The following is a 17,444-nucleotide window of genomic DNA, read 5'->3' as shown; positions in this document are numbered from 1 at the left end:
GAATCGAACTCAGGACCTCTGGAAGAGCAGCCAGTGCTCTTAACCACTGAAACATCTCTTCAGCCCCTGAATCATATTATTGAGACCCACATGGTACAAGAAAATAATTAGTCCTGCAAGTTGTCCTCTGACCTCCACAAATGCTTGCCCACTTACATACACACTATACATACATACAAACATACATGTAAAAACAATATCCAGATTGCTGAAGCAGGGTTACAGTGAGCACCGCACAGATATAAGGGGTCACACATGTAGGAGCCCCAGCGTAGAGGGAATAGAGAATGGGGAAAGAGGAACATGGAAGGAGCTGGCTCTTCTCTTCAGCGCTCTGTCAGACCTCCTGTCATCCATCTTCACTTCTCTCCAAAGGGAAGACATGCTAGCAGAGCTGACCATACTCACACAGAACACGAGATCACTGTACTTTGAAGGCGTATGCATAAAGCTATATGATCACAGAAGTGGGGATAATGGCTGGATTTCCTTGTCAGCTTGGCACATAGAATAACCCGGGGAGTCTTAAGAAGGGATTGTCTACATCAGATTGGGCCGTGGGCAAGTCCGTGGAGATGGGCGTGTCTGTGGAGATGGGCGCGTCAGTGGAGATTTCTCTGACCATGTCTATTGATGTGGGAAGACCTAGTCTGCTGTAGGCAACACCATTCCCCGGGGTGAGGTCCTAGACTGTGTAAGAATGGAGAAGTGAGTTGAGCACCAAGCATGCATTTGCTCTCTCTGCTTGCCACTGCGGATGAGACTACCTGCTTCTAGTTCCTGCTGTCTTTCTTTCCCACAGTGATGGACTGTAGCTTGGAACTGTGAGCTACAATAAATCCCTTAACCCCTAATTTGCTATTGTCAGCGTATTTTGTCACAACAACAGGAAAGAAAAATAGACAGAAATTGGTACCAGGAATGTGATTGTTAATTGTGCTAAACCTGACCATGTGGCTTTTAGGCTTTTGTTTTGTGGGAAGACTATAAAAGATTTTGAAGGGCTAGAGAGATGGCTCAGTGGTTAAGAACACTTACTGCTCTTCCAGAGGACCTGAGTTTGATTCCCAGCACCCATATCAGGCATTTGCTTCAGGGGATCTGACATGTCTTCTGGCTTCCAAGAAGCACTTGTTGTATACATGTGACACACATACGCCCACACACACCTGCATACATGTGGGGCACATACACACCCATAACTAAAAACATATCAATTTTTTCCGCTATAATATTTTTAATTATTCTTTGGGGATGTCACATCGTATACTCCTATCACATTCCAGACATTCTCTGTCCATCCCCACCACCACCTTTGTGACCTCCCCCACAGCAAAAAAGAAGTTCAATTCGTGTTATCTATATACTCACGGGAACATGGTCAAACTCTCAGTGGCCTGCCCCTTAAACGAGAACTGAGTCCTTCTCCTCCCACACTCCTACCTGAAGCCCTCTAATGTGGGAAGCCACTCTTCAGCACCCTTTCACAGTTTCTAAGAGCTGTCTTAGAGGGCTTCCTGTTTAGGCTGTTACTTTTGGGGACGGGCGACAATGTGGGCAGATGGATGAAGACAGAGTCTCGTATAACCCATGGTAGTCTCAAACTCAACATGGTAGCAATGGAAGACCTAGAACTCTCCACAGATGAATCTAAAATGGCTGAAGGACACTTAAGTAAATGCTCAACATCCTTAGTCATCAGAGAAATGAAAATCAAAACAACTCTGAGATTCCATCTTACACCTCTAAGAATAGCCAAAATCAAATTCACTGATGACAATTTTAGAACAATTCTTGTGTGTGTGTGTGTGGTGTATGTGTGTACCTGTGTTGATGCACATATGTCATGCCATGCAAATGAAGGCCAGAGAACAGTTTGTGGGAGTTGGCTCTCTCCTTCCGTGTTATGGGTCCCAAAAATCAAACTCAGGTTCTCACAGTTGGTGGTATGTCTCTTTAAAGGACCATCATGCCAGCCCTCCCCCAGATAAATGCTAAGTGTCTTGAAAAAGTAGATCACGTTTCTCTAATTGTAGACAGAGACTGCTCCTTTGTTTCCCAGCCACTCAGACCCGAATAATCACACAGAAACTATTTTAATTACAACACTGTTTGGCCAATAAATACTCTAGCGCATTCCTAGCTAGCTCTTACATCTTAAATTAATCCATTTCTATCAGTCTGTGTATCGTGATGAGGCTGTGGCCTACTGAAAAGGTTCATAAGGTTCTGGTGTGTCCTTCTCCTCTAGCAGCTACATGGCGTTTCTTTGACTCTGCCTCCCCCTCTCTGTCTCTCTCTCTCTGTTGTGCTCTCCCACCTGGCTTTGCCCTGCTAAGCCATTGGCTGAAGCAGCTTTATTCATTAACCAATGGTAATAAAACATATTCACAGCATACAGAGGGGAATCCCACATCATTTTATACTGATTGGAACAGATGAACTAAATGCACTTATTGAATGAAATATTCCTTTATGCTGTGTGAAGATGAGTTGCTGTGAGTGGTTTAGTAAAGAGCTGAATGGCCTTTAGCTAGGCAGGAAGAGGTTAGGTGGGACTTCTGGGGACAGAGAGGACTTGGAGAGGAGAAAAGGGAGTTGCCAGCTAGACTTGGAGGAAGCAGGATGGGCAGCACAGAGTAACGGTAACTGAGCCATGTAAAAGAACATAGTTTAAAAGATATAGGATAATTTAAGTTATAAGAACTAGTTAGGAACAAGCCAAAGCTAAGGCTGAGCTTTCATAATTAATAATAAGTCTGCATGTCATTACGTGTGAGCTGGGAGCCCCAAAGAAAAAGCCTGCTATAGAAGGCAGCTCTCTGACCTTATACTGTCTGTTTAGGGTGCTGAACTAATTTCATTTATTGTTAGGGATCTGTGTCAGCAAACAGGAGAGGTCTAGCTTATTTAAACAGGATTTAACATGTTGTAGAATCACTGGCAAGATCTTCTAATGGCTTAAGAATGAACTTAAAGAAATTGCCTGAAAAAAAAAATGTTCCATTGCTCCTGCAAGACCACAGCAAATAACACAACAGTAACAAATGCTGCTGTAGATGTGGCTAAGAGTTGAAAACCTTAGAAACTTCTGGTGGAAAGTAACCTCTTCTAGCCACTATGGAAGTCAGGGCGGAAGATTTACAAAAAAACTAAGAACACACCTCTGTATGACCAACTATGCCACTCCTTTGTATTTACCTAGAAGACTCTATGCCAGCATGCCACACCAGTTTATTGTGCTACCTTCCACAGCATTTAAATTAAGAAGAGATAAGGAAAATGTAATCTCTCTCTCTCTCTCTCTCTCTCTCTCTCTGTGTTGTGTGTATGTATGTCAGAGAACAACTTATGGAGTTGGTTCTCTCTTCCCATGCATGATATGAATCCCAGGAATCAACTCCATTATATATAATCCATTATATATAATAGATTCTTTTAACCATAAAGAAGAATGAAATTAAATAGTTTTCAGGAAAATGGACACAATTAGAGACAATCATATTAAGTTAAGCCAGTCCTAAAAAGGTGAATATTGCATGTTTTCCCTCATTTGTGGTTCATAGATTTATACAGTCACATGAAGATCCTATGTGTGTAGAAGTGAAATTGTTGAGGGGTGCAAAGGCAGACAGGAGAGGGAGGGAGGGGGATGGGATGTGAGGGCAATGTACAATATACAATATATAGCTTTAAGAAAGTGGAATATTAAAAGCAAACAAAACCATGGTACAACATCCATTGGCAATGGTAGTAGTTTGATGAAGAACTGACCACCAGGGGCTCAGGCATTAGAACACTTGGTCCCCAGTTGTCTGTGTGGTTTGGGCAGGTTTAGAAGGTGCAGCCTCGCTGGATGAAGTGTGTCACTTTGGGTGGGCTTTGAGGACTTGAGGCTTTGTCCTGCTTCTGGTTTGCTTTCTCTGCTCTATTCTTGAGGTTGAGGATTTGAGCTCCCAGCTTACTATTCTGGCTGTCATGCCTATGGCCATACTTTCCCACCACTAAGGATTCATCCCTCTGCAACTATGAGCCCAAGTAAACTCTTCCTTGCATAACTTACCTTGGTCTTTGTGTTTTTCCCACAGAAACAAAAAAGCAACTAATAAACTATGTGAGCTTGCAATGGATACCACAACTAGATACCTGAGCCTAGGACCTCTGCCTGAGAGGTCTCAGTAGTGGGAAATAGATGCTATGTAACTCCTGCCTCACAACCTTGTTGCTGTTGTTTGATTTTGAGACAGGGTGTCACTCTGTAGTTCAAATTAGCCAAGAGTTCATTATGTATTACCGGCTGGTTTTGAACTTACCATGGTCCAGGCTCAGCCTCCCAAGTTCTGGAATTACAGGTATGTGTCATCATGCTTGGCTTTCCCAGTCCTCAAAAATAAAACAAAAACAAAAATATTTTAAAAAGATTGCCATACAGACAAGTGTCCATGAGTAGAGAAGTATGTGGCTCTCCAAGCCTTACCTATTTATTGTGTCCCTTTGTAGGAAAAGGTTACTTATCTCTATTATGGAATTCTTTGAGAGGATGCTTTGGTTTGTTTAGACTCATTTGGTGAGGGTTGTGGGTGGGTAGGATTAAGACAAAAACCCACTCAGCACTGGTATCCAGGAGATGCTACATTCACTGGTAGAATGCTGTATAATTTTAAGGTGGGAATTTAGTGTTTTAGAACGAAGTTCCAGCTATTTCTAGAGCTCTGCCAAAGATTGCTCTACAAGAATCAGATAAAGAAGACAAAGTGATTTTGCCTAAAGTATTGGCAGAAGTGAACAATACGTTTGGCTGCTGGGCTGGGGGGATGGCTCAGTCGTTTACATCTAGGCTTACAACCAAAAACATCAGAAGGTTTGGCTGCTAAACAGGGAATGTGAGAAAGGACATCGTGTGAGAAGTTACGGTTAGCACTTCTGTAGGGCTTCATCCACCTCTCTCATGGTGGCTTCTGGTCAGCAGGGACAGGAGCTGGAACAGACAGACAGACAGAGGCAAGGTGGAGACTGTGAACTAACAGAACTTCCAGGAAACAATGTTTCATATCTTACAGTGGTAACTTGGTGGGAGTGATAGTCACAGCTTGACTTTTGCCTTCTAATTGTTTTTCAGATTTCTATTTTGGTTAACGCTAATCTAGGAAACACAGAGAAGAAAATTCTAGGAGACGTGGTTTCCAGTCTAGCATTGCTAATAGTCATCAGGGGCAACTAAGGCTCTGCCTCAGCCTACCCTTCGCGCCCCACAATCATGTACAGTTTCTCTTCTGCTTACTTAGTATATTGATCAGGTTAAGTCAGGGAAGTAGAGCCTTTGTATATATGTCACTGCTATGGGGTAGAGTTCCTACTTATCTGCATTTATAGGGTGCCAAATATATGTAGTTCAAAGTTTGTGGTCTCCCAGTGGAGTGCAGTGCATGCTTGCTGTTTGTTGTGGTTGTGGCTTCTTAGGACTCTAGAAAGTTCTAGTGACTGTTCTAATGCCATGATAAAATACTATGACTAAAGCAGTTTATAGGAGGAAAGGTTTCATCTGTCGTGTGACAGCACGGGTCGGGGAGAGAGACCCACATGTATACCCATCCATGCCTGAGGCAGGACAAGGCAGTGAGAGTGGCCCCTATGCCATGCCTGGGCAACACAGTAGAGCTGGCCCTGAAGGTGTAGGTTTGGGAGATCTGACCCTGAGGATGGGAAAGCAGAAGAACTGGTTCTGCCCCTTGCTCACTGCTGCAAGGGATGAACTCGCCAGGGCAATGCAGGAGAGCTCACCCTGGTGGTGAGGACAAGGGAGAGCTGGCAGGCTGATCAAGAATGAGTCGGCACTAGACTTCTCAAGAACCACCTAGAATCTGGAGTGTGGTCTAATATACTTTCACAACTCTGAGGTTTACTTTCTGCTGGTCACAGATAGAAAACTGGATGAAGGGGCTGGAGAGATGGCTCAGTGGTTAAGAGAACTGGTATTTCTTGCCAAGGACCTGAGTTCAGCTCTCTGCAGCCACATGGTGCTTGGCAACCGATTGTAGCTCCAGTTCCAGGGGAGCCAAGATCTTCTGACTTCCATGGACACGTGATACACACATGTACATGTACGCAAAGCATACACATACATAAAGTGAATCTCAAAAACACTTAGATGGAATATAATGAATAATTTTTTTCAGATAATTGCTAACAGGAAGCATGGTTTGGGGATAATAAGCATCACAAACCACATGATGCAAATCCTGTAAGGTTTTGTGATGTTCAGCTCAAAAGATCAATTTTCCTTTGGGAGTATTGTCTTAGAATTGTGCATTCCATCAGCGACAGGGTCATCAATGCTGTCTATGATATTGAACGTGATGGTTTTACCAAATGCATGCAGTAGCCTTAAAGAGCCTTCGCTCCCTGGTTCACATTGTTGGGTTCTCTCTTTTAAGCTGTCATGCATTTCAAGCTTCCTTGTGGCAGGGCCTTATTTCTGGAGACTTAATGATGAACTGGTTAGAATACAGTTTTAGCTGTGTTGTGGAACACTGTTCTCTGGTCATAAACATGGAGGTTGCCCTTTTGAAACCAGAACATCTCTGATTATTCAGATGAGACCTCATAAATTAAGGTTCCATTAATTAAAGAGTCAATTAATGATCCCTTGTGAAGGGTTGGTAGGGCTCAGAAGGTTCTGTCTCTCCCTGAGGATACCTAATGGCAATGATTTGCTGGGATGGGGGCATTTTTCTTTGGTGGGGTAGTGACCCTTCTGTTACCAATGTTCTAAGTAACCCCTGTTAAAGTCAGGCTCACAAAGCCGGATGGGTGGAGTCATTTATCTGGCCTGTCATTAGTATCCTAACTAGGATGAGTATTGTTCATATTTATGATAATTGTTTACATGTTCGTAGGAAAAGTTAATGAGATGAGCTGCCATAACAGACAAAATGTCAGAGATTAAATAAAAGAAAGGTTAGCTATTCTCGCGTAACAGTGCAGTAGGAGATTGCAGTGACGGCTCTAGTGTCGGCGACCTGGGCTCTTCAGAGTATATTCCAGGTTCATGATGTGGTTAACTTCTGGTTACAGATTCCAACAACATGTCTTCATTTTGAAAAGAACAGGGTATAGAGAATATACTCCCTGCTGGGCGGTGGTGACACACGCAGAGGCAGGAGGATCTCTGAAATCGAGGCCAACTTTCTTATAAAATGGAGACCAACACAAGTAGTTTCTGCTACAGACCCGTTTTGTCATAAAGACAAAACCTAAAAACGAATCCAAAGAGCAAATGCGGCGAGACAAGGAAGGACAAGGGAAGCCGGATTTCCTAATTAGGAAACTGGGTTTAGCCTCTGCGCCAAAGCAACAGGTAATCCTTTGCTTTTATGATCCTACTCCGAGAGCTTGCTGCTTCTCTGCGATAAGCAAACCTGTCTTTCTTGCTCTCCTCGTGCAGCCGCCTGACTTCGTGACCCTTTCAAACAGATTCCGCAGAGCAGGCAAAATAATTGAGCGTCCGTCCCGATACAGAGGTGTTTACAGGTGAGATTTGCTTTAACGTACCCAGCAAGAAATTAAAAGGGGCACTGGTGCACCCGATTGGCTAGCGGTGGATCTGTGGCCGCCCAGTGTGGGCTCTAAGCCAGCATTTTCTGCTCCGGGAGACGCGGTCGCGGGAGCACCGTGGTCGGCTCCCCCCGGGTCCTAACGCGCGCCGGCTCTCCGCGGCCGGGTCTGGAGCCGCTCCGCCGGGGATCCGCTCCCTCCTCGACCCACTCATCCGGGGGCGGAGCTTAGGACCCGAGGCTCCTGATTGGCTGTATCCCGGACGCTCCCCTTCCCCGCCCCTTGACGGGGGTGAGAGGTCAGCGGCCGGCCGGTGTGCTGGGTCGACAATGGCGGGGCTGTGGGTCGGGACGGTGGCGGCCGGGCGACATTGGCGGCGGCCCCCGCAGCAACTGCTGTGGACGCTGAAGGTGAGCAACGCCGGGCTTGCCTGCAAGGGCCTGGCTGCCCCGGGTTCCCAGGCGACACCCGCGGTGCATCCCGGCTGCCCCAGGCCTCATATCCGAGCCGGCTGTGCTCCCACTCCGTCCTGGCACGGCATCCCTGGGAGAAGGCTCGCGCCCCTGGGCTCTAGCCTGAGCTGCTCCGGGCGGGCATGGGCCTTCCGACGGAGGGAAACCCTCTGCGGGTGGGCGGAGGGCTTCTCCCAGCTTTCCAGACAGCTTGTAAGAGTTCTACAGTTCACGTGCTCCTTTGCTGACTTTGAAGGGACACCGTGGATTGCTGTGTCACTAGTTAAGGCTACGAGTTTGTACTAAGTTTGAAAAAAAAAAAAACTGTGCTAAGTCAGGATTGTTAACAGTCCACAAGTGTGAGCCGAAAGCCTGTTTAAACTGTATGGCACCACTCTATACTGGGTGGGAAACGCACCCTCTGTCTACATTTATTTCTCTTCCTTGGCAGTGCTTAGCCTGTTTAGAAACATATTTCACTTCATCGCCAGTCACCCTGGGTGTCATGGTGACATTTTGGCCCACAGATTGGAGTTTGTGTGAGCCTCCTTTCTCCTTACACATGGAATATGTTGTCACTTGTCGCGTTGACTTACCTAAGTTTTAAAGTGGATTTACTCTTCCTTGAGCAAAGGGTGAAACCCTTTGAGAGCTGTTGGGTTGTGCCTGTTAAGCTTCCCTATCTTTTCTGATGTATATCGTTCATTCAGTTGCATAGTGTTGTGCGTCTGTAACCACGTCATTGGAAAGGCAGCAGTAGGATTAGGAGTTCACCGCCAGGCTAGGTTACATAGAAGAAATCTGTGTCAAATCCTTCTCTACCTCCCGGGGCGGTGGGTCGGGGGGGGGGGCAATTAACCAAAAGTCTCTATAATGTTTGGTTTATGGTCATTTTGAAATTTGAGTTGGAAGGCCCTTCAGAGATGATATGCCTCATATTTTTTGTTTGTTTGTTTTTGGTTTTGATTTAGATGGAAGTCTCTCTATATAGCCCTGGCTGTTCTGGAATGCTCTGTGTACACCAGACTGACCTCAGACTCACAGAGACCCACTCTGGGTGCTGTGTGTACTTCCATAGCCAAGCTCATTTTCTTTTCTTTTCTTTTCTTTTCTTTTCTTTTCTTTTCTTTTCTTTTCTTTTCTTTTTTTAAATTTTATTTTCTTTAAGGAGGTGGAAACAGGTCCATTAGGCAGGGTGAGCTGGAAGATGGTTTCTGATGTATTAGCCTGAGGATGTTGGCTCTCACTGTTCCTTGTGTTGCCACACAGCTTTTTTTTAAAAAAATTTTTTATCATCCTGTAATCAACCTATTTTTGCTCTTGCAAAATCTCTGACATATTTATGAAATGGTTTGTGGTGGAAAGGTAGGGACTTTGGACTCATACTTTGAATACTTATTCTTTTGTGGGATTTTGAGACAGGGTCTCATTTAGCCTAGGTTGGCCTCAGATTTGCTGTGTAGTGGGGGAGGTCTTGGTCTCCTGCATCCACTTTCTAAGTGCTGGTATTATAGGTGTGCACTACCACACCAGGTTTGGATACTGTATATTAGATATTTGCCTTTTCAGAGAGTTTTGTAAAACAATCTTTATTGGGAGCTGGAGAGACGGCTCAGTGATTAAGAGCATTGACTGCTCTTCCAGAGGACCCGAGTTCAACTCCCAGGATCCACATGGCAGCTCACAACTGTCTGTAACTCAATTTCCAGGGGGTTCAACATCCTCACATAGACATACATTCAGACAAAACACAAATGCACTTAAAAATAAAAATAAATAAATTACAAAAAAATCTTTATTGAATGTCTCCTGTGTAGATGAGTACAGTTCCCAGTGTTTACAAATTTCTCTAGTAATGAGACAATAAAATCTTATTTGAGAAGTTTTGGTGCTGAGAAAAAAATAAAATAGACTGAGTTGACCAAGTCAAGAATATTTAGACCTCTGTACCGTAGATCACTATTCTGAATTAATTCATTCTGTCCTCATATTAGTCATATAACGCCACTTGTAGAAGAGCCATGCAGCTAGTGAGGGCAAATTTGGCAGTGGCTCCCTAGGAATCCAACTCTGTGCCTGGTACATTTAGGTAAAGCCGCATCCTTGACCTAGATTCCAAGAAACAGACAATACTATTAATAGTATTTCTTTGAGTATATTGTGCTATTTAAGTTAAACAGCATCTCCCTTTGTAAGTAGAGATTTCAGCAAGAGTCAGTTAGGTGGCTTAGTGGTTAAGGGTGCTTGCTACAAAGCCCTGATGACCTTAGCTCATACTTGGAACTCCCAAAGTTGTGTTCTGACCTCCGTCATGCACACACCTATAATAAAGTAATAATAAAAGAATTATACAACTGGCTCGGCCCTTCAAAGCATTTCCAGAGAACCCGGGTTTAATCCCCCAAGTCCACATGGCAGCTCAAAACCATTTAGAGTTCTGGCCTTTGAAGGCACCGGACATGCATGTGACGCACAGACACACGTGCTGGGGTCCACGGAGGCTAGCGGCAGAGCCTAGGCCGTGTCTGGGTCCACTGAAGCTAGCGGCAGAGCCTAGGGGTGCTGGGGTCCATGGAGGCTAGCGGCAGAGCCTAGGCGGTATCTGGGTCCTCTGAAGCTAGCTGCAGAGCCTAGGGGTGCTGGGGTCCATGGAGGCTAGCGGCAGACCCTAGGTGGTGTCTGGGTCCACTGAAGCTAGCGGCAGAGCCTAGGGGTGGTGGGGTCCACTGAAGCTAGCGGCAGAGCCTAGGAGATGTCTGGGTCCACTGAGGCTAGTGGCAGAGCCTAGGGGTGCTGGGGTTCACGGAGGCTAGCAGCAGAGCCTAGGGGTGCTGGGGTCCACTGACGGTAGCGGCAGAGCCTAGGGGGTGCTGGAGAGGAATCAGACCATGTGAACTTGTTAACTACATTATGTCTGGGATTTCTTAGGGTAGTGTTAATCCCATAGTGTTGCAAGATGGAAGGACTGTGATATTTTAGATTCAGGCTAACAGAGGAAAGTGGCTTCATTACTTGATACCAGGTGCTGTCTGTGTAATACAGACACTTTCACTGTGTGTGTATTTCCATGTGTGTTCATATATGTGGAGACCAGAGGTCACTGTCAGGTGTCTTCCTCAACCACTATCCATCCCCCGCCCTTTTATTTTTGAGACAGGATTTCCTATTGAATCTGGAGCTCTTTGGTTCAGTTAGACTGGCTAGTCACAAACCCGGAGGACTTTTGCTTCTGTGCTCTCAGATCTGGGGATACACGTGTGCAGGCTTTTTAGGGTACCAGACTTCCGTCTTTCATGGCAAGCTCTTTCCTTACTGAGTTGTCTTCCTAGCTCGCTCTCTCCCTCTTTCTTTCTTTAAAATTTAAATTGCATTTATTTAGTGTGTGTGTGTGTGTGTGTGTGTGTGTGTGTGCATACCACAGTGTAGACAACTTTCAGGTTTTCTCCCTTCTCAATGCCATCAGGCTATATGCAGTGAGTGTCTTTACCCTCTGAGCCAGCGCACCTGTAACATGAGGGCCTGCTTGTTGGGGTTTCTGTCCTGCCCGGTTCCCACAGTCATTAGGTCCCAAAGAATCACACAGAAGGTCTACATAAGTTATAAAACTGATTGGCACATTAGCTCAGGCTTTGTATTAGCTCCTATAACTTACATTAACCCATTATTCTTATCTATGTTAGCCACATGGCTCAGTACCTTTTTCAGTGGGGCAGGTCACATCCTGCTTCTTTGGTGTCTGGACAGGACTGGGGAAAGAGCTTCCTTCTTCCCAGAATACTCCTGTTCTTATTGCCCTGCCTCTACTTCCTGTCTGGTTTTCTGCCTATACTTCCTGCCTGGCTACCGGCCAATCAGCGTTTAATTAAAACATGATTGACAGAATACAGACAATTCTCCCACACCACTTGCCCCTTGTATTTTTTACTGAAGGTGTGTACACTCTTTCATGAGTTTATCTGTACCAAGTGCATGTATGAGGTCTCAGGGGACAGAAGGGATGCTGGAGCCCTGGATACTGGAGTTAGCTGTAAGCTTCCAGGTGGATGCTGGTGACAGAAAGAACCTGGATTCTCTAAAAGAGCAATAAGTGCTCTTAACTACTAAGTCAAATCTTTAACCTCCCTGCTTTTGAGATAGGATCTCCTATAGGCCAGGCTGATCTTGAATTCTCTGTAGCTGAGGATGACCTTGAACCTCTGATGTTATTCTGCTTCCTGAATGCTGGAGTTAGTGCCCCTCTATGCCACATGTATACTGCGCTGATGGTTGACCCCAGCGGAGTATACATGCTAGGTATACATTCGACCAGCAGGGCTGTATCTTGGATGCACATGTTTTTGTTTTTAAATGAAGACAGGGTTTCTCTGTGTAGTCCTGGAACTTGCTCTGTAGACCAAGCTGGCCTTGAACTCAGAGATCCATCTGTCTCTGTCCCCGAGTGTTGTAATTAAAGGTGTGCACCCCCACTGCCCATTTTATTTTTGTTTTTGCTTTTAATTTTATGTTCTTTTAACGTATCAGCTGAGGCTGTTTCTTGTCAATGTTGTCACCTAGCACAGTGTCATAGAAGGTGCCGATGTGGGGTGGTACAGTGCTGCCACAACTCCTCTGACGCTCACCAGATGGGGGAACTCCCTGCCTTCTCTCCGTGCTCCTTTATGTAAACTTGAACTGTATCCCACCACTCTGCTTGAAACTTTTCAAGATTTTACCCCCTCCCATCTGCCTTTCTACTCCTGTAAACCTTCTGGAGGGAAGCAGAGAGCTTGCTCTTGACTAGTCTAGGAAGTCCAGAATATTCTTCAAGCCAGTTAACAGATCTGCTTTGTTTAGGGTATATGTATTGTTAGTGGCTGCAGGAGACTGCTACTGCAGTCTGAGAAGTTCCCTTATTTTCTAGGTACCTCTGCTCAGGTAAACCTGGAGTCTTGATTTTGCTGCAGAAAAGTATTTTAGACTGAACCAGACTGAAGCACAGTTGGAATTTATTAAAAGACATTTTTAACATATAAATTTAAGTACGAGAAGAGAGTGAGAGAGAGACAGAGAGAGATGGATGTGCCCAGGTCTTCGCAAGAACACAAGTGTGGGCTTTTAGAAGGGAATTTGCAATTAAATGTCATTACAATAATCATATCTTCTGCTTCTGTGGTTTTTGAATCCTGGAATGGCTCCTGTGTATTGGATAGGATTATGGCTGATTAGGTATAACCATAAATCAGAAGAGTTACAGGGAAGTTAAGGTTTTTACTATAAACAACCATTTGGTCTTGTTTGAGATTTCCAGAAAATATCTGGGAAAGCAGTAAGGGCAAACTGGAAGGATATACAAGCATACAAGAATAGGCCTTAAATATGGGTCATTCTTTTTTTTTTTAATCTTGTATGAGCATGGGTGTGGGATATTCACTGGTACATGAGCAATTTACCAGTGACTACAGTACTGAAGAAAAACCCTCCCTGTCTCCCTGTATCATTCAGGATTCTGTAGAGAAATGGAACTGATAGAATCTGTCTGTCTGTCTGTCTGTCTGCGATATAGAGATGAATACTTTGTATTTGTATGGGTCTTGGTTTATTAATATAAATTTAAGGTCAATTTTGTTTTATGTATATTTCTGCCTTCATTAAGGTATTGTGTTTGTGCAGCTCATTTTAAAATGTAATGTATAATTGAGAAATACAAGTCAATTGAAAATCATCTATAATAGTCAAGCTTGAGTTATGTTAGTTTTTCTAGCTATACAGAGATATATTTCAGATGCATAGGTATTCTTCAAACCTTTCAAAGACTCACAGAATATGTTATTTAAAATGTTTTAAGAGCTTAGAACTTTTCATGACAATGAGGCACATCTGTTCCTGGCAGCACCAGTCTACTTTAAGAGGATGATGGACATCAAAGAGGCCCCTAATGGAGTTGGTTAGTCATTTGGCCAAAAAACCACTCTTGCCTGGACTGCTTGATGTTATGCTGTATGAACTGGACATGCAGGACCCACAGAAAAATGACTGCTGGACTTGCCTAAAGGTGAGACAGTCCTTCAGGGTTCCTGCTTTATGAAAGAGTCTGTCAGACATTCTACAGGACACACAAAAAAGTGACTGACAAACAGCCAAGACAGATGGAACTGTATTTGTAGTTTCCTGCTTCATGTAAAAGTCTGATGGACACTATGGGCCTGCAGGCTGAAGATGGATGCCCCAGCATTACAGAAGAACATTGGGTGACTGTCCAGGCAGCAAGATGTCTGTCAGTTCTGGACTTTTGGAAGTTGCTTACAATGCACGTTCTGCTAGCTTAGATAATATTATACCCTTCTAGAGTCTTTGATGGAGTTAAAGAATATATAGTTATGGTTTTTCTTAGTTATGATAAAAGATAAAATAGATATAAATATTGTAACTATAATTCTTGCTTGGTAACTGTTTTGTTGTATGTAATCTTGCTATGTTAAAGTTAAAACCTTTCTTTTTATTTAGACAGCAAAGGGGAGATGATGTAGGAAGTTCTTCTGTATATGTGTTGCTTTTATTGGTTAATGAATAAAGAAACTTCTTGGGCCTATGGCAGGGCAGAATAGAACTGGCCAGGAAAACTAAGCCGAATGCTGGGAGAAAGTAGACATAGTCAGGGAGATACCATGTAGCCCCTGCAGGAGACAGACAGTAAACACCAGATAGAACCTTGTCATTAGGCCATAACCATGTGGCAATATACAGATTACTAGAAATGGATTGATTTAAGATATAAGAGCTAGCTAGCAATATGCCTAAGTGATTGGCCAAGTAGTTATTTTAATTAATACAGTCTGTGTGATTATTTCAGGTCTGATTGGCCAGGAATAAACCATCAGCCTCCACCTACATATCTTTTTCTACCTACCTACCTACCTACCTACCTACCCACCCACGTAAAGGGGATTTATTAGGATGGCTTGCAGTCTGTGGTCCAGCTAGTCCAATAATGGCTGTCTATCAAGAAGGTCCAATAATCCAATAGTTCAGTCCATGAGGGTGGATGGCTCATCTGGTCGTCAGTATATACCAGAATCCCAAAGAAGTAGGCTGTAATGTGAAGGAATGGACTTGCCTGAGAGATCTAGAGCAATCAGGGAAAGAGAGAGAGAGAGCTTTCTTTTCTATGACCCTTTTCGAGACTGCCAGCAGAAGTTGTGGCCCACATTAAAGGTACCCATCCCACTTGGGTTTTAGTTAACTCAATCACATTCCTTTAGTAACCTTCACCAGCCAATAGCTTCTCCTGGGGGCAGGTGGGAGGGTGAGGTCTTCAGTGTCTTTTCAGGGACATTGACTGCTAAATCTTGTGCAGGTAATCATAGCTGCTATGAATTCATGATTGCCGTGGTGACACCATGTTTAGAAGACAGGGTTTCACACGCTGTTCTTCATTTTCGAGCTCTTACAGTCTTTCCCCTGCCTCTCTAGTGATGCTTTCTGAGTCTTTGAAGGGGTTGTAGAGATGTCCCATTCAGGACTGAGCACTCAACAATCACTTGCTCTTACCACTGACCAGTTATGAACCTCTGCAGTAACTGCAGCTCTGAAAACCAGCTTCTCTGAGGCTGAGTGGCTCTAGTCTATGGATGTGTACATAAACATCTAGAAGGCAGTTTGACAGAGTGTCCATTTTTGAATTAAAATTATTATTTTATTTGATATGTGTTGATGTTTTGCCTGGGTATATGTCTGTGCACCATGTGTGTGCCTTATGACTATAGAGGTCAGAGAAGGCATCGGATCCTCTGGAACTGGAGTTACAGGTGATTCTGGACCGCCATGTGGATACTTGGGAACTGAGTCCTGGGTCCTCTGAAGAGCATCCAGTGCTCTTAACTCTGAGCTTTCCAGACCAACAAGATGTCCACTTAGAAACACAACAGTATTAGGACCCCTCGGGCCTATAACGTTCCCTGCTTTGTTAACATTCTCTCTATAAAAGGTGTATTATGTCTATGTGGGACATAATAATCTTCACAGAAAATGTGGCTAATTGTGCTGGAATTATTGATTCTCGGCTGACAAGAGGCTTCAACCAGATTTGTAAGTTAGGAGCTACTTGTTCCCATGTCCACACAATTTGTGCTGTATTTCCATCCTGTCTCATATTGACTTCATGTTTGGTTTTTACTTACTTGTTTTGTAAATCAATTTTAAAACATGTTATGTTTAAATACATGTTTTTTTTTTCTTTTTGGTTTATTTAGTGGCTAGAGGTGTTAATTTTATGGTAATTGCAATGGTTTATTGAGCTTTTATATGCCTTAAATTGTTTTCACTCCCTCTCCCGTTCTGAGGCAAGTCTCTTGAAGACTAAGCTCCAAGTCTCTTGAAGACTAAGCTCCAGCTCTCTCTGTAGCTAAGTTTGCCCTTGGACTTCTTCTCCCTTTGGCCCTCCACCCTCCCGAGTGCTGGGATGACTAGTATGTCCACTGCATCTTGTTTTATGCAGTATTGGGTAACTAACCCAGTGGCTTGTGGTTGCTGGGCTAGCACTCCGCCTGTGGTACAGACCGAGCCCTTCATGTATTGTCTTAACCACGGAGCAGCGTGGTCAGAAATCCTGGCTTTACACAGAGGAAACTGCTGGAGCAGTTAAGTAATTTAAGGACATAGTTGACTGGAGTAAACTCTGAACCTTGGACAGTGTGAGTCCAAAGCTTTGCTTTTCAAATAATAACTTGTCATCTGAATGAGTCTCATTGTATGATATGGTCACAGTTTGAAAACTTAGCCTGTGCTTTTAAAATGCACTGTTCACTTGTAAAGGGAGACGGATCTCAGTGAGTTCGAGAACAGCCTGGTCTACAAAGCGAGTTCCAGGACTGTTACACAGAGAAACCCTGTCTCAAAAAACAAAACAAAAGAAAACAAAACTTAAAATAGCTGGTGCTTTAGGATTGGCCAAAGGTAAATCTTTCTAATGTTTTGGTGAATTTCTGAGAGAATTCACTTCGGAAAAACATCTAAGTGTATTTCAGAAGGTAATTTCTAGTGTAATAAAATATTGATGGCGTTTGTACATTTATTAATTTTTCATTTCTTTTATTGAGACAGGCTTTCTCTGTGTAGCCTTGGCTACACTGGAATTCACTCAGTAGACCAGGCTGACCTTGAACTCAGAGATCCCCCACCCCCACCCCTCTCTGCCTTCTGAGTGCTAGGATTAAAGATGTGAGCTACCATGCCCTGTAGGCTGGTCATTGTATATTTAAACTTCTACTTTTTGGCTACTGTTTGGTTCTTAAGTTCAAAACAGAGAAAAAAACATGGCAATAGCCCTGTTCTAACTGAAAAGGGAAATTGGTGACATTTTTGATCAAGAGAAAGGAAAAACAATGGTTTGGGGTCCGGTTTATCTATATGTGTATTTTCATTTTAAAATTTTATGTGTATGGGTGTTTTGCCCGTATGTGT

General features: G+C 43.8%; 1 protein-coding gene across 1 annotated transcript in view; it reads left to right on the top strand.

Moving 5' to 3' along the window:
* Positions 1–7,837: 7,837 nt before the first annotated feature.
* The window catches only part of Pcca (propionyl-CoA carboxylase subunit alpha), a 293,212-nt gene continuing 283,605 nt past the window's right edge, over positions 7,838–17,444 (top strand). The window contains 1 exon segment of the mRNA XM_038310358.1: positions 7,838–7,964. Coding sequence (XP_038166286.1) covers positions 7,884–7,964 — 81 coding nt within the window. The 5' untranslated portion in view covers positions 7,838–7,883.

Source organism: Arvicola amphibius, chromosome 13, assembly GCF_903992535.2.
Source record: "Arvicola amphibius chromosome 13, mArvAmp1.2, whole genome shotgun sequence".
Classification (NCBI taxonomy): domain Eukaryota; kingdom Metazoa; phylum Chordata; class Mammalia; order Rodentia; family Cricetidae; genus Arvicola; species Arvicola amphibius.
The sequence above is the reverse complement of the archived record's forward strand: the minus strand, read 5'-3'. Positions and strand labels throughout refer to the sequence as shown.